At 35.3% G+C, this 22,850-nt stretch overlaps 1 protein-coding gene and 1 pseudogene across 1 annotated transcript; both read right to left on the minus strand.

Moving 5' to 3' along the window:
• Window positions 1-1,802: 1,802 nt before the first annotated feature.
• LOC146923124 (F-box/kelch-repeat protein At3g23880-like) lies at window positions 1,803-18,400 on the minus strand (annotated as a pseudogene).
• A 2,281-nt stretch (window positions 18,401-20,681) lies between these two features.
• On the minus strand, window positions 20,682-21,961 carry LOC146923125 (F-box/kelch-repeat protein At3g23880-like). Its single transcript, XM_085710877.1, has one exon. It carries the CDS (start codon window positions 21,852-21,854, stop codon window positions 20,682-20,684), a length of 1,173 nt encoding a protein of 390 aa, XP_085567003.1. The 5' UTR covers window positions 21,855-21,961.
• Between the last annotated feature and the right edge of the window lie 889 nt (window positions 21,962-22,850).

The raw sequence follows: 22,850 nt of genomic DNA on the forward strand, positions 1-22,850 counted from the left end.
TCTTCGAATGGTGCGCGAGAGTGATGATAAACTTTCTCCATGTTCTTATTTACATGGTATGATATGCCTAAAAATGATAAAGATCCTAATAAAAAAAATCCTAACAAATTATTTATGATATAAACAAATGTTAATATATAAAAAAGATATTATCAGATATTTTTCATAATTTCTAAGAGTCCAAAACAGAGAGTGGGACAACATCAAGAGTGTGCAAGATAAAATAAGAGCATATGTATAGTTTTCACACTACAGAAGTAGAAACCATGTTATATTCTCTTGATGTTGAGCTTGCTGAAATTAGCAGAAATAATTCAAAGATTGATAGAGAAATATTACCAATCGACAAAACTTTGGGGAATAACCAAATGACACTGAATTAATAAGAAGAGTACATTTTATCCATAGCCAATAAGTCGATATTAAACACTATTAGCAAACACTTTCAAAGAAATCCAAAAGAAACATCAACAGGTCCATAACTATCTTATATGAAATGAGTTCTAAAACTATTTCTTCCTTTCTTCCCATCATGCCACCATCTGCCACCAATAACTCTTGATGTAGTTGTCGGCCTATAATTCAAAAAGGAGCTAGATTATACCGAAAACAAATATTTCCAAGTCTAAATGTACTTGTCACTTTCCCATAATTGTTATGAAACGAAACATAATTGTTATCAAGCATAACAATTTTAATTAGCTCGTCTAATTACCTCAAAAAGCTCAACAGGTCATGCAAAGATTTCAGAAAAGATCATGGAGAAAGACATATATTTAAATGATGCAACAAAGAAGTAAGAAAATACGTCATGAAAATGCTCTGGCAGTGCCATAAGCCCATAACTGGGTAGCTGAACAAAGCAAAGTTCACTTTGACAGGAATTGATTCATTAAATAATTAAATATAGAATTTTCTTGATAAACAACAAGTCTAATATTTATCATTTTTCGCAATATTTAGAAAATGGAAGCTATTGAGAAAGATCTAAATATTAATGAGTTGGATAGAGATATGATATATGATAAAATATTATGGTGTCGTTTGATCTATGTAGTCGACCCCACTTAATTAGTACATAAACTTGGTTGTTATTGTATTTAGAAAAGGGAAAACTAAAACTATCAGAAAAAACATTGGACACAAACGACACAATGAGCTTAAGAAAATGGATCCAAACAATATTAAACATATAGCAATCTTACGTTGGAAAAGAAACAAGATAAACACAGCTTGATATATTTGTAGGCCTATAAATGGTTTTGATTTACATCACTAAGATCAGACTCACACAACCCATTTTCAACCCAAATGTGACAAAGGAAATGTGTGCAGAAACATACTTTCAACCAATTTGAACTTTAATACAATACAAAAAACGCTCACCATCTGCAAATTTTGAAATAAATGCAACTAATATAAGTTTGAAGAAATAAAATAACTCCGGTGTTTCCTTTTCTCATCTCAGTATTGATTTATAGATAATAAATCTTTCTATGTATATTTCCAAGTCTAAATGTTTCCCATTGACATGTTTCCTGCATTAACCTTTCAGTCTATTATTAAGAGAAATTGAATTTGCTTTAATCATCTTTCCAGTTGCAATAATGTAATATCAAAACATTTTTATTCAATCTATAGATTACCAAACACTTAGGAATAAGCAATAGATAATCATGTAGGAATATAAGTCAGCATAAAAAATTATTGCAATCTTTTACTATGAAATGACATAGATTTCAAAATAACATACACAAATACAAGTAAATTCGAACAAGTAAATTATTGTAAAGAACTTATTTTCAACAAATAGAAGTCAAACTTTCAAGATAATCCTTGGAAGAACACCATAATATTGAATTTGCCGGTAGCTTGCTTTACACTATTATTTTTCAAATTATAGAGAAGTGTTAGGTGATCAACATAGCTTGCCAATATCAATGTATCACCATTCTCAGAAAGACACAATGGGAAGAGATGAAATTTCAAGTATAACCAAGCTTATCTACTTGTATATTTTGAAAGCTAATTTATATTTTGAAAGCTAATTTTAAGGAATTGAGTCCATGATTGTTCAACTCCAAATTCCATCATTTGCCATATAACAAAGTGAGTTTCCTTGAGACGGTGAGAAAAACAAAGGCAATTCATCAAAACAGCAATAGTTGGTATAAAATATGGTGAAACTTCATTAACACCACCAGGAGGGGGCAGCAATTTCATGTATGTCTCAGTACCAAGATCACGCGAGATAATCACAAATTTCTCAACAGTATCATCCTTTGGATAAAAGGAAATCTAGTTAATAATGCCACTCAAATGCACTCCTTGGTTCACATAACTATAGCCAAGGGAATCAACAAGGTTATAAGGAGTAAAACTAGCAATTTTTCTCCAAATATTATCACCGAAACGGAAAACTTTCACCTCACTAGAACATAAAATCACCGCAAGTTCTAGTTGAATTTGTTGGTGATTTCCAAAATAATGGAATCACTTTAGAACCAAAAGTTGTAACTCTTCATGGGAATCATTCATATACATTGGAACCTTTGGCAAAGGGATGCTTAATGAACATTTGCATTGATTCAAATGTATATGATTATAACCTTTGGCAAATGGGTGCTTAATGAACCTTTGCATTGATTCAAGTGTATATGATTATAACCTTTGAGAAAGGGATGTTTAATGAACCATAACATTGTTTCAAATCAAAGGGGTGTTTTCTCTCATATGAAGGGTTATATAATGCATTATAAATGCTTGGCATTTGGGCATTAGTTTGACAGAGAAAGAACAACAACACACAATTTTGGGCAGAATTTTGTTGCATTAACAACATAATTCTCCCTCATTCTCTTACTCTAAATCATCCATCAATTCTCTAATGCATGAGTGAATTGCTGGAACCATAAATCTGTAAAATACTGTTAGGAGATACGCTTGGTGTGGTTGTGCAATACACGTCAAGGAACTCATAGTATCCTGAAGGGGATTCGCCAATATACAGTTATTGGTGGGGGCGAATCGAACCTAAAGGTTAGTATGGCAACCCCATACGCTTTGAGTTTACATGCATAACCATTAAACTTTTCAGGTTTCAAGTGCAGCAGCCTCTTCCCAACAGTCAAGATATACAACAATCTTTGGAATTTATGTGCACACTTCATCGTATTCATCTTCATCATCTTCTTGGTCAAGTTATTGCAGCAGACCCCCAACACAAGTTCCAACAATCTTTAGGTTCGATTTATGATTTACTTGTGATTAATGGTTACAATTTTTGGAAGAGATGAAAGCTTATATTTTCACCCATAACTACGGTGAACGGTAAACAAATTCCTTTTATGAATATATGTTATGGAAATTTATGGATAAATATTTCATATATGATGTGTTTGTGATAAATTTGCATGTGGTTGTAGATAATATATGCATGATAAATTTTGATATGTATAAAATTTATCGTTTGAAATCTGTTTAATGTTAATTTGAACATGAGATAATGTGCATATAAGTGATTACATTACCTATTATGAAATAATATTTGGTGTTCTAAATGCATGTGTATAGTATCTAAGTAAATATAAATATGTTAGATTTAACATGTGGTGACATATATATACATGATTTAGAAATTGTTCAAGTATATGAATTTTGATGAGTATAGTAATATGTTAAGAATGTTTAAACACTATTTTATTTATGAAAGTAGTGTAGATAAATTGTCAAAATATCAAGTGGTTGACTTAATGATATTATTGAAGGTAAGAAAAACACAAGAAGGGGGGGTTGAATTGTGTTTTGAAAAATTCTTCGTTTCTCTAAACAACTGAATACACTGATCAGAGGCTAATTGAGACAGCTTCTGAAGTGATGATCAGAATCTATGTGCAGCGGAAAAAAAAACAGAGAGAGAGAAGAAGAACGACACAAAGCAATTATACTGGTTCCTTCCACAAACCGGAAGTAGTCCAGTCCCCCTTGCACTTCCAAGGAGATTTCACTATGAGTAATATCTGATTACAAATGCTCAAGCACACAAGCAAGAGACTTCCTTTGCTCAAGCACACAAGCAAGAGACTTCCTTTGCTCAAGAACACAATCAAGAGACTTCCTGCTCAAGCACAATTGCAAGAGACTTCCTAACTAACAAAATTACACAGAAAATTGTTTAAGGTTGAACACTTGATATACAATCAGAGGTGCTCACAATACAAATCAGATACAGACTCAATGGACTTAAGAATTTCTAAGATATGACTTTGAGACACAGAAATTCTAAGTGAATGCAGAACAATTTCAACAGAGGTTTGGTACTTGTGAAAATCTTGTGAGTCTTTCGTTCAGCGTTCTTGCATTACCAATTATCTAGGTCTTCACTCCTTTATATAGAGGTGTGAAAGAGACGTTGTGAAATTGCCAGCACACCAAAGAGTCGTTGTTGAAGCTTGATCTTTCACCAATGATCTTTTGCCTGATATGGTTGTTGTCCTATGAAGAACAAATTTGAAATCCATTCCTTATCCAAAGGAACATCTATGCAGGCGAAACCGTATTCTGGAGCTGTTTTCTTGTCCTGTAGCGTGGACACAAAACAGAGTAGTGGAGAACGTGGTTGTACAATTCGTACAGGGTACAATGTCAACGCTTTCGTCCAAATTGCAAACACACACCTTCAAACACCTTTGAAATGACCGTTGCAAAAATCCACTAATCCTTTGTTTGTGTTTTCGAATCCAATAGACAGCTTTTGCATTGATAATTCTTCAATTCTTGATTCTTTGCAAATCCAGTTGATATTCAGCTTCTGGTGAAATGGCTTCTGATGAGGCAGCTTCTGATGAGATGACTTCTGCAGCTTCTGATGATGCAGCTTCTGATGATGCAGCTTCTGATGATATGACTTCTGAACTTCTTGTCTTCAGGAGCACTATTCTTACTTCAGAAGCGTCTTAACTCCAGGAGCGCTATTCCAACTTCAGAAGCGACTTAACTTCAGTAACAAGTTGCCTTCAGGAGCGTCCAAGCTTCAAATTTTTGTTGTTTCCTTAGCTCTTTATTTGCTCATTCAGAACCAATGATGATGTAACTTTATAATTATGGTCCTGTACACTTGAACAAATATTAGCTAGTCCAATTTACAATTTTTAATACCTTGTTATCATCAAAACTCTTTAAGGTTCATTGTTAAACACATTTTGTTCCAACAATCTCCCCCTTTTTGATGATGACAAACAAAAGTATTTAAAATTGATCAATTGTTGTTAATCTAATTAACAAGTTGACTTTGGGGTTCTGAGGTTTGTAAGCTCAGAATCTGAGGTTTGTAAGCTCAAACTCCCCCTGAGTCTGATAGTCTTTAAGGTGAGGTTTGTAAGCTCCCCCTAAGTTCTATCCAGGTTAATTAAATTCATTTTTCGCGCAATAATATTATCAGAGCTTAAAAACAAAATTGAATCATTGAAAGAATTAACTTATAGATAAGAAGAATGGTTCAATTAACTTTACTTGAATTTTGATACTCCTTCGTTCGTTCATAGCTTATACCAATAAGGTAAAAAAAATGATAGAAGTTTTTCAAAAAATTTCAAATGCCATTAATGGGGCTCAGAGCCTTTAAATACTTGTCACATATACTCCCCCTTTTGTCATTATCAAAAAAAATTGAAATATATATAAGCATAAAAGACAAAAAGATATGAGAAAAAAAAACTCAAACATGAGAGAGTATACTAAGCAATGAACTAAATAAATCAGAGCAAAATATATGAACATGTATATTCAATTGTCAGAAGCAGCTAAACAGTCAGAATCAGTAAGCATTCAGAAGCAAGAGAAATAAGACAGGATGGTTTCAGAAGCAAGGACTAAGAAAATAAAACAAACAACAAACAAAAAGTAAAACACAAGGGTGTGCAACTAAGGGTTGGTTTGTTGTTGTTTCTTCATCTCCTCCATTTCTTCAATCTTCTTCTGCAACAGTTCTTCAAGTTGTTGTTGCCTCTGGAGAAGAGCTTGTTCCCTTTCTCTAGCTTCTTGCTGCTGCTGTGCCATCTGTTTCTTCAGAAGCTTACACAACCTTGCTTCTCTGGTCAAGTAATCCATTTCAGAGAAGAAAGGCTGGTTTGCCAGGAGCAGTGTAGAACTTCTTACTCTAAGACTCTGATTCACATGCTCCATTAGCCTTATGACTGATGCTTGCTTGACTCTGATGCATTTAGCCTTGATTTCTTCGATAAGCTCAGTTGCCCGGTTCTGAAGAGATGCCCAGGAGTCTTCATATGCACCTGTGAGATCAATCGTCCTTCTTTGATCCACCAGATTATGCATCTAACTCAGAATTGTCAGAAGCTCAGAATTAATATATCCAGATTCCAGGATGTTTGTGGGTGGTTGATCAAGGGTTTCAAGATCAGAATCACTGATTTCCAGATCTTGAACAGGGTTAGGAACTGGAATGGTAAGGTGTGTTTGTGTGTTTGAAGATGAAGGCTGGTTAGAAACAATGTGTGAGGTGGAGGTTGAGGCTTGAACATTGACTAGAGAGATGTCAACATCCATGGGAGTTGGTTCTGGAGAGTGTTCAGGTAAAGGTTGAAATTCAGTTTCAGTTGCTGGTTGTTGTGGTGAATTTGTTGTTTGATTGTTGAGTTGGGGTTCAATGGTAGCTAATGGTGATTGTGGGGGTGTTGTGGGTTTATGTGGTTCAGGTGTTTGTTGATGGGGGTTTTCTGAAACAACGTTTTCAGAAGCAGCTGCTTCTGGAGTTGTTTCAGAGGCCTTTTCTGAGGTAAACTCAACATTTTCTGGAGGAATCATGTTGAGAGGTTGAATGTTAAGAGGTTGAGGGTGAAGGCGAAAAATAGTATCAATGACTCTTTCTCTCTGCTCAGCCAGTTCAGCCAACTTCTCATTAATTATGTGACCAACTGGTTCATAAGTAGTTGACTGAGAGGGCTTATCGTTGGTTTTGGTTGATGTTGATTGGCTTTTTACTGGTTTTTGAAACAGTTGAGCTAAGGGTATATCATCATCAGAATCATCAGAATCTGATAATGATTTGGATGCGGAATCTGATGATATATTAATTACCTTCTCTGGTTCAGGATCAGAATCCTCCTTAGCAGACTCACTGGACATCTGCAACAGTTGCTTGGCTTCTGATACTACAGACTCTTGTAGCTCAGCAGCAATTTCCAAGACTTTTTCAGCTGCCGCCTTCTTCTCTTGTAACTCTTTTAACTCTAAATCAGAAGCAGCTTGAGCTGTTAAGGTGATATGAGGAAAATCCTTGGTTCTCCTCAAGGCTGGCTTCCTCTTCCTCTTTGGTATAGCAGGTTGATCAAGAGAAATGCCAACATCCATGATCAACCTGGAATCCACGTCTCCAATAGCTTCCTCAATTGATGGTACTGAAGAACCACCAATCTTGAGCTTGTCAGAAGCAACTCTTGCCTTCTTAACAGACTTTTCAACCTTCAGATATTCTTCTGCAGTTATTTTCCTTTTATTCCTTCTGGCTTTTGCTAGAGGCACAGCACCACCAAACATTTCCTTAGGTACTTCATCCAACCTGATGACTTTGTTGGTTGCCTCATAGTGATCTTTGATGTACCTCATCTGCACTTCAATAGGATCCTTTTTGCAGATGGGTGGAAATTCTCTCATAAGATCAGATACAACAAGAGATTCACTTGAATCAGTTTGAAGTTTGGTGACTTCACTGATTAGCTTCATATTCAAGAGAGTATGAGCATTAATGAATTTTCCAGTTTTTGTGTCAAGTAGCTGATCTGTGAAGCCTTGAGATTGACTGAGACTGTCCAAGACACCTCCTTGATAGAATATCTCTGAGAGGAGTCTTCCATAAGGAACCCAGGGTTTATCTAGTAGCTGACTCTGTTTCAGACACTCTACCAAGTACTTGAACATGTATTTGGGCACATTCACCTTTTCCTTCTTGATGAAATGCTGGAGAAGGACCTTCTGAGCTAGATTTGGTTTCACACAGTCACCACATGGAAACAGGTTCTCATTCTGAATCTTCAGAAGCATCTTAGTTTCCATGCTCAATTCAGCATATTTCTTCTCCTTCTCAGAATTGTATATCACCAAGTTGGCTTGCTTTTTCCAAATGCGTTTTTCAGCAGCATCTGAAAGATCAATTCCAGAGTAGTATCCAGAAGCTGCAGCCTTAAGAACATACTCTATGTGCCATTGTGCAATTCTTACTGGAATACCACAGATGCTAGACCTGATTTCATCTTCAACAAATGGCGCAAGACCCATTTCTTCTCTTGTTTTCCCTTCTAATTCAGGATACATTAACACCATCTGACTTTCTTCAGCTAAGGATGCCGCTTTGTTGTAAAATTTTGCTCTTACCCAGAAGTGTCTAACCAGAGCTTCATATGTTGGTCCATTCAACATTTTGAAATAATGCATGAGTCCTTGCTCTTCATAGTAGCTTCTGATTGAACACCTATGAAAATTCAGAGAATCAAAATCCACTGGATTCTCTATCTGAACTTGCAAATCCCATTCTTCCAATTTCATGCTTCTTCCTCTGTAGTCATATTCAGGGACCATTCGTGAAGTAGATACTGAATCTTCTCGTTGCGAGCTAGATGATGCCATTTGATGATTGACGAAGATTTGAAGAAAATGAAGATTTTAGGATTCTAAGGTTGAGAGAATGCGCTTACTTCGCAAGAGGTTTGAGAGCAAATGTGTTTGTTGTGAGTGAGTAGTGTGTGAATTGTCAAAGTGTTAAAAGTAAAACGATTGCAATTCAAAAGAGACAAACAAACATAACATTAATGACAAAATTGGGGGCGCGTGAAAAGTACTTTCAAAGCTATTAAATCATCATTGCCCTTTTTGTTATACACCAATACATACAGGCCACGTAAGAAGTTCACAGAGTAACTACCAAGTTAGTGGGCCAGAAGTTACTTTTTAAAAGGTAACTTCCAACGTTTCCACTAATTCAACTATTCAGAAGCAACAAATCCAGCTTCTGGACTTCAGATGCTGACGTCATCATCAGAAGCGAGTTTTCCTCAGAACCTCAATAAAGAGCTTCTGATGGACTACCGCTTCTGAACTAACTTCAGAACCTAAAATCCTATTCAGGAGCAAGCAAACATCTAATCAGATATAAAGTGCATGTTCAAATTTTTCTTTATAAAATCAAATCTTTCAACGGTTAAAGGCTTAGTAAATATATCAGCCCATTGATTTTCAGTATCAATGAATTGTATATCTAAAATTCCTTTTTGAACATAATTTCTGATAAAATGGTGTTTGATTTCAATGTGCTTAGCTCTTGAATGCAAAATTGGATTTTTAGACAAACAAATAGCAGCAGTATTATCGCAATAGATGGGAATACTGTTAGCAGTTATCTGATAATCTTCCAACTGATGTTTCATCCAAAGTAGTTGTGTACAACAACTTGCAGCTGAAATGTATTCTGCTTCTGCTGTAGACATAGCAATAGTTGTTTGTCTTTTGCTAGCCCAGGATATAAGATTATCACCCAGAAATTGACAATTGCCACTGGTTGACTTTCTTTCAATCCTATCACCAGCATAATCAGCATCACAGAATCCAATTAGCTTATAATCTAAGGATTTCCTATAAAGGAGTCCAAGATTAGTTGTTCCCTTCAAATACCTGAAGATTCTCTTGACAGCAGTCATATGAGATTATCTAGGATCTGATTGGAATCTTGCACACAAGCATACACTGAATAAAATATCTGGCCTAGATGCAGTGAGGTATAACAAAGAACCAATCATACCTCTATACAGCTTCTGATCTACTTTAGCTCCTTCATCTTCTTTGCTCAGGTTGCATGTAGGATGCATTGGAGTGTTCATCACTTTACAATCTTCAAGTTTGAACTTCTTCAGAAGCTCCTTTGTGTACTTTGATTGATGAACATAGACTCCATCTTTGCATTGATTGATTTGAATGCCAAGGAAGAACTTCAGCTCTCCCATCATGCTCATTTCAAATTCATCCTGCATTAACTCAGAAAATTCCTTGCAAAGAGATGCATTAGTAGAACCAAATATTATATCATCAACATATATTTGCACAACAAGAATATCTTTCTCAAGGGTCCTTCTGAAGAGTGTAGTGTCAACCTGTCCTCTCTTAAAATCATTTTTGATTAAGAAATTACTTAGTCTATCATACCAAGCTCTGGGAGCTTGTTTCAAGCCATATAGTGATTTCTTCAGTTTAAAAACATGGTCAGGATATTTAATATCCTCAAATCCAGGAGGTTGCTTAACATACACTTCTTCTTCTATGACACCATTGAGAAATGCACTCTTGACATCCATCTGATATAATATTATGCCATGATTAACTGCATAGGAAAGAAGTAACCTGATTGCTTCCAATCTTGCAACTGGAGCAAACGTTTCAGTGTAATCAATGCCTTCTTGTTGACTATACCCTTGTGCAACAAGCCTGGCTTTGTTTCTTGTTACTTCACCTTGCTCATTCAGCTTGTTTCTGAATACCCATTTTGTTCCAATAATGTTCTTGTGCTGAGGTTTGGGTACCAGATCCCACACATCATTTCTTTGAAATTGATTCAACTCTTCTTGCATAGCTAGGATCCATCCATCATCTGAAAGTGCTTCATCAACTGTTGTAGGTTCAATCATTGAGATTAGTCCAATCATTGACTCTTCTTGTCTGAAATGTGATCTTGTTCTTCTTGGACTATCTTTGTTTCCAATGATTAACTCCTCAGGATGTGAAGACTTGTGTTAGAATGTGTTTCTGGGAGGATCTGCTTGATGTGAGCCATCTTGTGCTTCATCAGAAGCAGTTTCATCTTGCGCTTCTGATGTGGGTTCAGCTTCTGGACTATCTTCAGACTCAACTATCTGATCAGGTTCTGGAGTAGCTTCAGGAACCTGTATCTCTGCAAAACTTTCATCTTGCTTTGAAGTTTTATCTTCAAGCTCCTTGTCATCAAATTTAACGTGCATAGATTCTTCAACACAGAGTGTTTCTGAATTATACACTCTGTATGCCTTTGACCTTTCAGAGTAACCTAAAAAGATTCCTCTTTGGGCTTTGGCATCAAATTTCTTTAGGTAGAGCTTGTTGTTCAGAATGTAACAAGTACATCCAAATTGATGAAAGTAAGAGATATTGGGTTTTCTTCCTTTAAAGAGTTCATATGCTGTTTTCTCCAAAATAGGTCTAATATAGATCCTGTTTTGAACATAGCATGCTGTATTCACTGCTTCTGCCCAAAAATGTTTTGGTAAATTGTTTTCATGAATCATGGTTCTGGCCATTTCTTGTAAAGTTCTATTCTTTCTCTCTACAACCCCATTTTGTTGTGGTGTTCTAGGAGAAGAGAATTCATGGAAAATTCCATGTTCTTCACTAAAGGCTTCAAATGGCTCATTTTCAAATTCTCCACCATGATCACTTCTGACTTTCAAATTTTTTGATTCTTTTTCAGATTGAATTTGAGTGCAGAAGCTACTGAATACATCACACGCAACATCTTTACTCTTTATGAATTTCACCCAAGTCCATCTGCTGTAATCATCAACAATGACTAATCCATATCTACTTCCATATAAGGATGCAGTACTTACTGGTCCAAATAAATCAATATGGAGTAATTCTAAAGGTCTTGAGGTTGAAACAATGTCTTTGGTTTTAAAAGATGATTTCACAATTTTCCCTCTCTGACATGCACCACAGAGTGCATCTGAATGATAGTCAATGTCTGGTAGCCCTTTTACAAGTTGTAACTTACTAAGCTTAGAGATTAACCTCCAGTTAGCATGTCCCAACCTTCTGTGCCACATCCATTTCTTATCATTCACTGATAGTAGGCAAATCACCTTCTGATCAGCCAGTTCAGAAAAATTGATTTTATAGACATTGTCAACTCTCTTTCCCTTGAACACAATGGATTTGTCTTCCTTGTTGATTACTGTACAGTTGGGTTTTTCAAAAAGTACATCATAACCATTATCACAAAATTGACTAATGCTCAAAAGGTTATGTTCAAGACCATCTACCAACCATACATTATTAATTGAGGTAGAGGAATTACCAATAGTTCCTGTACCTATGATCTTGCCTGACTGGTTGCCTCCAAATTTCACATTTCCTCCCTCTTTCATTGTTAGGCTGAGGAACATGGACTTGTCTCCTGTCATGTGTCTTGAGCAACCGCTGTCTAGGTACCATGATCTTTGCTTTGGCACTGCTCTTAGACATACCTGCATCATTGACATTTTTAGTTTTAGGTACCCATTGTTCTATGGGTCCTGGAAGGTTAGTACTTAAGGCTTTACTCTTCACTTCTTGTACCTTGTGCTGTGAGTTGGGTTGCTTCTGATTAACCATCACCTTAGGTTTTGGTACTTCAGAAGCAGTAACTGTCTTCTTCTGAAACTTAGACTTCAGAACCCCAGATTTTGGTTTCACCAGACTCTGAGGAATAGGTTCTGATCTTTTCAGGATCCTAACCTTTGAAGTCTTGGAATCAGATTTGATCATAGCCTTTGACTTAGAGTTCTTTGGCTTTGAAATAATCTTAGCCTTAGAACTAGAAGCTTCAGGTTCTAATTGAACAACAGTTTCCAACTCAGCCCCTTCTGGTACAAAGAATGTTTTCAGACCTTCCTTGATGCATTCACAACAAGACTTTAGATTGGTTTTCTCAAGTTTCACTTCTGGAAAACCAATTCCTCTGCCATTGTTCTTGTAAATGCTATAAATCATAGAAGCTACTCTGCTTCTGTCAATGCCAGATATAATGAAATCTTCAAGAGCAATTTCATGATTACTTAAAGGTTTTTCATTACACTTTTCTTGTAGCTTCTGACATAAGAACCTGAGCTGATCTTCATATGTTTTACACATGAAGTCAAAGCCCCTAAGTCCTTGTTCAGAAGCTTTCAGATCCAATAGAGTTGATTTTTGCTGTTGTACCAAATCAGCATATTTTTCTTTTAAATCCTTCAACTCATTGGTTCTTACTTCAAAATGTGTAAGAAGTTCTTTAAGTGACTCAACAAGTTCATCTCTGGGAATTTTGGAATATACCTCGTTTTCATCTTCTGAGTCTGAATCTGATCCAGCTTCTGAAGTTGCTGTTGCTACCAACCCAACAGCTACCTTTGCATCTTCATCAGCTTCCTCTTTATCAGATCCAGATTCACTACCCAAGTCATCCCAGGTTGCCATTAAACTCTGCTTAATCTGCTTCTTGAATTTGCTTGGTTTGAATGTAGACCTCTTTGATTTGTCCTTTGACTTTTCTCTTTGAAGATCAGGGCATTCAACAATGAAGTGTCCAGGCTTCTTACAGTTGAAGCATCCCTTCTGATCTTCTTTCCTTGAGCTTCTGGAGTTACCCCTTTTGGCGAGAAACTTTCTGTTCTTCTTGGCCAGATATTGAAGTCTGTTTGAGAGCATGGCCATTTCAGCAGCATCTGGTTCAGAATCTGAACTTGACTGTTCTTCCTCTTCAGATTCAACCACTTTGAGAGCTTTTGATGACTTGCCTTTGGATGGAAGAGCTATTGATTTACTCTTCTTAGTAGACTCATGTTCATTAAGACTTAACTCATGAACTTTGAGAGAACTAACAAGATCTTCGACACTTAAAGTGTTTAAATCTTTAGCTTCCTCAATGGCAGTCACCTTGGGTCTCCATCTGGCAGGTAAGCTTCTGAGAATCTTGCTTACATGATCAGAAGCAACATAGCTCTTCTTTAGAATCTGTAGCCCAGAAACTAAGGTTTGAAACCTTGAGTACATCTCCTCAATAGTTTCATCATCCTTCATCTTGAATAGCTCATACTGATGTACAAGCAGAAGAGCCTTTGCTTCTTTGACCTTATTGCTCCCTTCATAATTTGAACAGAGAGAAGCAAACATAGCTTTAGCAGTGGATTTGTCACTCATCTTCATGTACTCTGCTTTATGTATGGCAGTGACAAGAGCTCCTCTGATAATATGATGCTTCTTGTAGAGTTTCCTCAGTTCTGGAGTATGTTTCTTTCTATCCACAGCAGCTCCTTCTTCATCAAGGACTAAATCACCAACACCATCTTCCAGAATATCCCATAATTCTTCATCCAGGCTCATGATGTAACTGTAAAAATTGGTCTTCCACCAAGAGAACTCTTCAGCATCTCCATTGAACTTTGGAACTTTTCCAACACTGGTTTTCTTACTATCACTATAATCATGTGAGACATTTTTATAGCTAGTATCACTAGAACCAGAACCATTAGGAGGAGGAGTAGTCATGTTTTTCTCAGATCTTTGACTGTTGCACGGTTAAGTGTTACACAACAGACCAAGTCTCTAGATACCAATTGAAGGTAAGAAAAACACAAGAAGGGGGGGTTGAATTGTGTTTTGAAAAATTCTTCGTTTCTCTAAACAACTGAATACACTGATCAGAGGCTAATTGAGACAGCTTCTGAAGTGATGATCAGAATCTATGTGCAGCGGAAAAAAAAACAGAGAGAGAGAAGAAGAACGACACAAAGCAATTATACTGGTTCCTTCCACAAACCGGAAGTAGTCCAGTCCCCCTTGCACTTCCAAGGATATTTCACTATGAGTAATATCTGATTACAAATGCTCAAGCACACAAGCAAGAGACTTCCTTTGCTCAGGCACACAAGCAAGAGACTTCCTTTGCTCAAGAACACAATCAAGAGACTTCCTGCTCAAGCACAATTGCAAGAGACTTCCTAACTAACAAAATTACACAGAAAATTGTTTAAGGTTGAACACTTGATATACAATCAGAGGTGCTCACAATACAAATCAGATACAGACTCAATGGACTTAAGAATTTCTAAGATATGACTTTGAGACACAGAAATTCTAAGTGAATGCAGAACAATTTCAGCAGAGGTTTGGTACTTGTGAAAATCTTGTGAGTCTTTCGTTCAGCGTTCTTGCATTACCAATTCTCTAGGTCTTCACTCCTTTATATAGAGGTGTGAAAGAGACGTTGTGAAATTGCCAGCACACCAAAGAGTCGTTGTTGAAGCTTGATCTTTCACCAATGATCTTTTGCCTGATATGGTTGTTGTCCTATGAAGAACAAATTTGAAATCCATTCCTTATCCAAAGGAACATCTATGCAGGCAAAACCGTATTCTGGAGCTGTTTTCTTGTCCTGTAGCGTGGACACAAAACAGAGTAGTGGAGAACGTGGTTGTACAATTCGTACAGGGTACAATGTCAACGCTTTCGTCCAAATTGCAAACACACACCTTCAAACACCTTTGAAATGACCGTTGCAAAAATCCACTAATCCTTTGTTTGTGTTTTCGAATCCAATAGACAGCTTTTGCATTGATAATTCTTCAATTCTTGATTCTTTGCAAATCCAGTTGATATTCAGCTTCTGGTGAAATGGCTTCTAATGAGGCAGCTTCTGATGAGATGACTTCTGCAGCTTCTGATGATGCAGCTTCTGATGATGCAGCTTCTGATGATATGACTTCTGAACTTCTTGTCTTCAGGAGCACTATTCTTACTTCAGAAGCGTCTTAACTCCAGGAGCGCTATTCCAACTTCAGAAGCGACTTAACTTCAGTAACAAGTTGCCTTCAGGAGCGTCCAAGCTTCAAATTTTTGTTGTTTCCTTAGCTCTTTATTTGCTCATTCAGAACCAATGATGATGTAACTTTATAATTATGGTCCTGTACACTTGAACAAATATTAGCTAGTCCAATTTACAATTTTTAATACCTTGTTATCATCAAAACTCTTTAAGGTTCATTGTTAAACACATTTTGTTCCAACAATTATTTACTTTGTGTAAGAAATTATTATCATTAATATTGTGCTGATATTATATTTACATGATAATATGAAAAGTAATGCTTAATTTCTTGTTTATCATGATATTAAAATAATTTGGGTATGTTTTGAATTATTGTAAGTTGATATATGTTCAGGGAAGAAAGTCATAGAAAATATTAATGATTTTGATTCATTGTTTATTCTTCTATGTCATTGTTTATTGAAATTTAGTATTGAACATATTTAAACATAAACTTGAATTTAACACAATGAATTTATGATATATGTATTAGTTATATGATAACTAAAATCAAAATGATTGTGTTATATTTAATTTTATGTGGAGTATATGACTTACATGTTTAATCCCATCTTATGAAGTTTGGTTATGACATTCTTTTATGATCAATTTTTATTTTGCTATGTATGTTTAATGCATTCAATGTATGATATATCTTGGCTAGATATAAAAGAAAAGTTGAAGTTCAAATTGAAATGCATGTTAAATATTGTTATAGCAAAGGTGTAATGACATAAAAGTTTGTGCATTATTACAATATACTCAATTGACAAAAGTGTGTCATGGTTTGATGATAGTTGGTGAATACTATCAAGAGTATATAAGTTGATCCATAGACATAGCTGTGAGAATACAAAATCTATGTGAATAATTGAATGTTCAAAGTTTATAAAAGTTAAAAGAAAATCTTGCAATTATTTGACGAAATGATTGACAAGGAATGATGTCTTTGGAAATGATGTTGAATACATTGAAGACATTATTAGGGATGTGGTACAAACCCAAATCTAATTGATTACCAATGGTGGAAACTCAATCCACACTTGAGTAGCATCAAGTCTTGGGTTCAATGGTGAAAGTACACTATTAGAGTAATTGAAGTACTTGACAATAGATAACATCCCAAGGGGCAAAAGTACTTGGACCATAAGAAGAAAAAGGGTAGGATGAGGTTTTCCTCTTAATATATAGCATATATTTGTTGGAATGCATACTTATGGGGCATTTCCGATATAGTCTACCTATGTGAGAATGAAGTTTGGCCGCTTCACGGAGTTCAAGGGTTTGACTCTTAAATTCTCATGAAAAGGGATATATGACACAAGGCCTTCTTAATGTGTCATCTTACAAGTCTCTTTATCAATGGTACCGAGATTCTACGTGTAAGTTATGCACACTTGTTCTAATGAATAGTTGATTCAAAGCTTGCCTACCATACTATTTGGGAATGAGCGAAAACTTAACTTACTAAGTAATGGTTCAAATCGCGAGATACCATTATCTGAAGGCATGGAATTTCCGGATTTATGTGATTTAGTATTTTGAAAATGGTGGGGGATTGTTGGTGATTTCCAAAATAATGGAATCACTTTAGAACCAAAAGTTGTAACTCTTCATGGGAATCATTCATATACATTGGAACCTTTGGCAAAGGGATGCTTAATGAACATTTGCATTGATTCAAATGTATATGATTATAACCTTTGGCAAAGGGGTGCTTAATGAACCTTTGCATTGATTCAAGTGTATATGATTATAACCTTTGAGAAAGGGATGTTTAATGAACCATAACATTGTTTCAAATCAAAGGGGTGTTTTCTCTCATATGAAGGGTTATATAATGCATTATAAATGCTTGGCATTTGGGCATTAGTTTGACAGAGAAAGAACAACAACACACAATTTTGGACAGAATTTTGTTGCATTAACAACATAATTCTCCCTCATTCTCTTACTCTAAATCATCCATCAATTCTCTAATGCATGAGTGAATTGCTGGAACCATAAATCTGTAAAATACTGTTAAGAGATACGCTTGGTGTGGTTGTGCAATACACGTCAAGGAACTCATAGTATCCTGAAGGGGATTCGTCAGTCATTCCTTATTGCATCCAATATACAGTTATTGGTGGGGGCGAATCGAACCTAAAGGTTAGTATGGCAACCCCATACGCTTTGAGTTTACATGCATAACCATTAAACTTTTCAGGTTTCAAGTGCAGCAGCCTCTTCCCAACAGTCAAGATATACAACAATCTTTGGAATTTATGTGCACACTTCATCGTATTCATCTTCATCATCTTCTTGGTCAAGTTATTGCAGCAGATCCCCAACACAAGTTCCAACAGAATTATCATACCCAAATGTAAACAAATTGTAGCTAGGTTGCAAGGTTGGTGACAAGATCCTAATTTTCCAAATTCTCCGAATTGCATGGTTTGCAAGGTTGGTGAAAAGATCCTAATTTTTTGGATATTATCCTTGTAGTTGGGTTCCAGATATGGAACCAGAAGATTGTTTCATCCTGATAATAATTACTTGTGTAAGAATAACCAAGCAAACAAAGAAATCCATTGCATGAACCAACAACTCGACTACAATCCTAGTACTCCAATCGGTAGTAAGAGTTGCCGGCGATAGTTTTTGACGGGTTCTCCAATAAATGTCTCAAAGAAAAAGTTACGGCGTATTACTTTTATATATTGAATTGTTTTTGCGGTGGTGAAATAAACATACTTAAATGGCTATTACTTTTTTCACCATATGTGTTACTTAGGTGCCCTATTTATTTTCCATAAAATACCCTTTGTTCGGATAGTATAATCCGAACTGTTCATAAATGGCTCACGTCTATCCAATTCTTGTGAATAGGGAAGTAACGCATAGGGTGTAAACATAATGAACTTTGTTTAATGGGCCTCATTCTAATACTGGAAATAAATACAAATTAGAATCTACGGTCTAATATCATGTAATGCAGTTCCCGCAGTTTGAAATACACTCTAGCAGGATTAGGATCATCAGTACTTCTAATTTTTGGTAGTTTCTTACATACATACACATAACATTAGCATTGGGAATCCGGAATCTCGTACATATACATAATATTCAATTTGATAAATGATATTTTGACACAAATTAGATATTAAGATCGACAATAATTTAGATCGTTAACATAGTTCAAATATGTGATTAGGTTATATGTTGAATGGATGATTAATAAATATAGCAAGATGAGGGTAAAAATGAACAATAGGATCAAGGAAAAATCATTTCACCTACAAACTATATAACAGGTTGATAGAACTCGAAATTAGGTCTAACTCAACTCTACAAAATCAGCTTTTCTAGGAAAGATTGACCAAAACCGCAAAACTGTTTGTAAGGTGGTGATCGGTCGAATCACAAAACCATTTGTAAGGTGACTAAACACATCCCTCAAATCCAGCAGTTAAAGCAGCTAGCCATAAACATACTCCAATTAAGGCGGCTTGGTTTGGAACACAATTAAGTCAAAATTTACACAAATGACTAACAAAAAAACTACACAAATGATTCAAGCATTTTAGGTGAACCACGCGTGTAATCGCACCATCAACAATAAACCTGAATTCACGTAACCTATTGCTTGTATGCCAAATCATATCAGCTATAGGTAATACAAAATCAGAATCAGAAACCTAGTCAGACAAGCAGAAACTATCATGCCCACATTGTTAAACAATTGTTCCTTCTTGTGTCTTACCACACAACAGAATGTTGTTTTATACCAACTTGATTCAATAAATGCAAACAAACATAAGAGATTTAATTCTTACTTACAAGGTATGATATGCCCGAAAATGATAAAAATCCTAATTAAAATAAATCATATCAAATTATTTATGATATACAACAATGTTAAGATATAAAAAAGACATTATCAGATATTTTTCATAATTTCTAACAGAGTTCAAAACAGAGAGTTTGACAACATCAAGAGTGTGCAAGACAAAGTAGAAGAATAGATTGTAAAATAAACCACTGCAAGCATATGACTAACAACACAAAAGAAACTGTTAAGATATTAAATAAGAGCATATGTAGTTTTCACACTACAGAAGTAGAAACCATGTTATATTCTCTTGATGTTGAGCTTACTGGAATTAGCAGAAATAATTCAAAGATTGCTAGAGAATTATCAATCAACAAAACTTTGGGGAATAACCAAAAGACACTAAATTAATAAGAAGAGTAAATTTTATCCATAGCCAATAAAGTCAGTATTAAACACTATTAGTCAACACTATCAAAGAAATCCAAAAGAAACATCCAACAGGTCCATAACTATCTTATATGAAATGAGTTCTAAAACTATTTCTTCCTTTCTTCCCATAATGCCACCATCTGCCACCAATAACTCTTGATGCGCTTGCAGTTGGGTTGTCGGCCTATAATTCAAAAAGGAGTCAGATTGTACCGAAGAGTGATACACTCATACACTGAGAAAAGGAGCCAGATAATACAGGAGAGTGATACATTGAAATACACAGTAAAAATAAAATAACGGGAAAATAATGAATGCATAATTCTCAAGAGCTCAGAGCTGCAGTATGTACGCATTCTAAAGCTCTGTTCACTCAAATGTGACAAAGGAAATGTGTGTAGAAACAAATTTAAACTTCAATACGATACAAAACACTCACCATCTGCAAATTTTGAAGCAAATTGAATTAATATAAGTTTGAAGAAATAAAATAACTCTGGTTTTTCCTTTTCTCATCTCAGTAATGATATCTTGATAATAAATATTTCTAAGTCTTCTACCAGAAACAAATATTTCCAAGTCTAAACGTACTTGTCACTTTCCCATTGACATGTTTCCTCCTTTAACTTTTCAGTCTAATTAAGAGAAACTGAATTTGATTTTCGAAGTAGGCAACATTTAATCATTTAGCATAAAATATTATTGCAATCTTATACTATGAAATGACATGGTTTCCAAAATAAGATGCACGAATTTGAATAGATTCGAACAAGTAAATCATTGTAAAGAAACTTACTTTCAACAAATCGAAGCCAAACTTTCAACATAATCCTTGGAAAAACACCACGTTATTGCACTACCAATAGCTCCCTTTACTCTATTAGTTTTCAAATTATATAGAATTGCTTTGTCTACTCGGTTGCTTGTGAATATCAATGTTTCACCATTGTCAGAAAGACAGAATGGGAAGAGATAATATTTCGAGTAAGGAAACTTATCTACTTGTAGATATTGAAAACTAATTTTAAGGAATTGAGTCCAAGATTGTTCAACACCAAATTCCATCATTTGCCATATAACAAAATGAGTTTCCTTAAGATGGAGAGAAAAACAAAGGCGATCCATCAGAGTAGCAATAGTTGGTTCAATATTTGGTGCCACTAAATTAACTGCCCCAGGAGGGGGTAGCAATTTCCTGTATGTTTCAGTAGCAAGATCAAGCGAGATAATCACAAACTTCTCAACACTAACATCCTTCGGATAAAAGGAAATCCAGTTAACAGTGCCACTCAAATGCACTCCTTGGTTCACATAACTATTGCCAAGGGTATCCATAAGGTTATAAGGAGTAAAACTTGCAATTTTTCTCCAAATATTATCACCAAAATGGAAGACTTTCACCTCACTAGAACACAAAACCACCGCATTATAAGTTCTAGTTGAATTATCATGCCCAAATGCAAAAGTGAGCTTGTATGGTCTGCAAGGTTGGTGACAAGTTCCTAATTTTTTGGATATTATCCTTGTGGCTGGGTTCCAGATACGGAACCAGAAGATTGTTTCATCCTGATTATGATTACTTGTGTAAGAATAACCAAGCAAACAAAGCAATCCATTGCATGAACCAACAACTCTGCTACAATCCTTGTACTCCAATCGGTAGTAAGAGTTGTTGAAGATGGTTACTGATGGGTTCTCCAATAAATGACTCAAAGGAAAAGTTATGGCATTGTAACCTGCTTCTCTTTTGATTACTGCTATGTGTTTCTTTCTTGAAGGTCGCTGAAGGTGTAGTTTGACAAATGATTTATCAGATATAAGGGTTTTCCATGACTTGCACACGCACCTTAGTCGCATCAGAGATTGCACAGGAAGGAATGAAAGGACTTCTGCAACGAGTTCATCAGGGAGGTATACGCTCAACATTAGAATGTTGATGGAGTTGGGGGACTTGGGTTGAGGGGGATTCATCCAAACTTTGCTGGAGTTGAAGAGTGCTAAACCCTAATACGGCAGTGTAGAGACAGAAAACAAATTTTGAGATTAAATATGGTGTATATATCTTTGGTAACAATTTCCCTAAAAAAAATAAAAAAAAAACTTTGGTAACAATTAAATCCATGTAAAATCTAATATTTAATTTATTTATTTTTTGAGAGGAAAATCTAATATATAATATACCTTATGAAAAAAAAACTTAATTTTGTTTTGGAGAGAGAAAAATTTGTTTTTTAAATAAGGATGAAAAAAAGTTTAACTTCTAGTTACGGTAATGTTCTCTAAAAAAAAGATATGATAATATCAAAATGTTTTACAACCTTTTTTTATGGTGTTTTGAGTTTGAATTCATTGATATGTTTTCACGTCATTTAATAAATATCACAAGTCATATATTTTTGATTGAATTTTTGTTTTGAAAGATAAATGATTGAATCTTATTATTCATTTTTTATAAATTAGAAATTCGTTTATGAAAAAAGAATAACAAAATATTGAAGACAATAAATATTGAAAAAAGAAAAACAAAGTATTGGGGAACATAAATATAGTAGAAGAAAAAGGATAAACATAAATAATAAGTTCGTCGTATATTGAAGCGATGTGTTTTTTGTGATATTGAAGTCGAATCGGCGGTTCACCTCTTTCTCCATTGTGAGGTGGTTTCTAAAGTTTGGTGGGAGGTAATGAGGTGGTTAGATTTTAATTTAATTACCCCCCAACCTTTTCATTCACGCTTTGTGTTGGTCGCGGGAGGTGTATTCTAAGAAACTTCGAAGGGGTGCTTGGTTGATTTGGCATGCGGTGGTTTGGGTGGTTTGGAGGGCGAGGAATAATCGGATTTTTAATAATAGGCTTAATTAATGCTTTGGTCCCTTAACTTATTTTTGGATTTAAATTTGGTCCCCTAACTTTAAACTGTCTCAAATTGGTCCCTTAAATCTTACACCGTTTACCATTTTGGTCCCC

The sequence above is a fragment of the Medicago sativa genome, chromosome 5 (assembly GCF_051527215.1).
Source record: "Medicago sativa cultivar Bolivia chromosome 5, Bolivia_mono, whole genome shotgun sequence".
Classification (NCBI taxonomy): Eukaryota; Viridiplantae; Streptophyta; class Magnoliopsida; order Fabales; family Fabaceae; genus Medicago; species Medicago sativa.

Coding starts and splice junctions, on each gene's coding strand:
- LOC146923125 (XM_085710877.1), bottom strand. CDS start 21,854: ATGAATCCCCCTCAACCCAAGTCCCCCAACTCCATCAACATTCTAATG.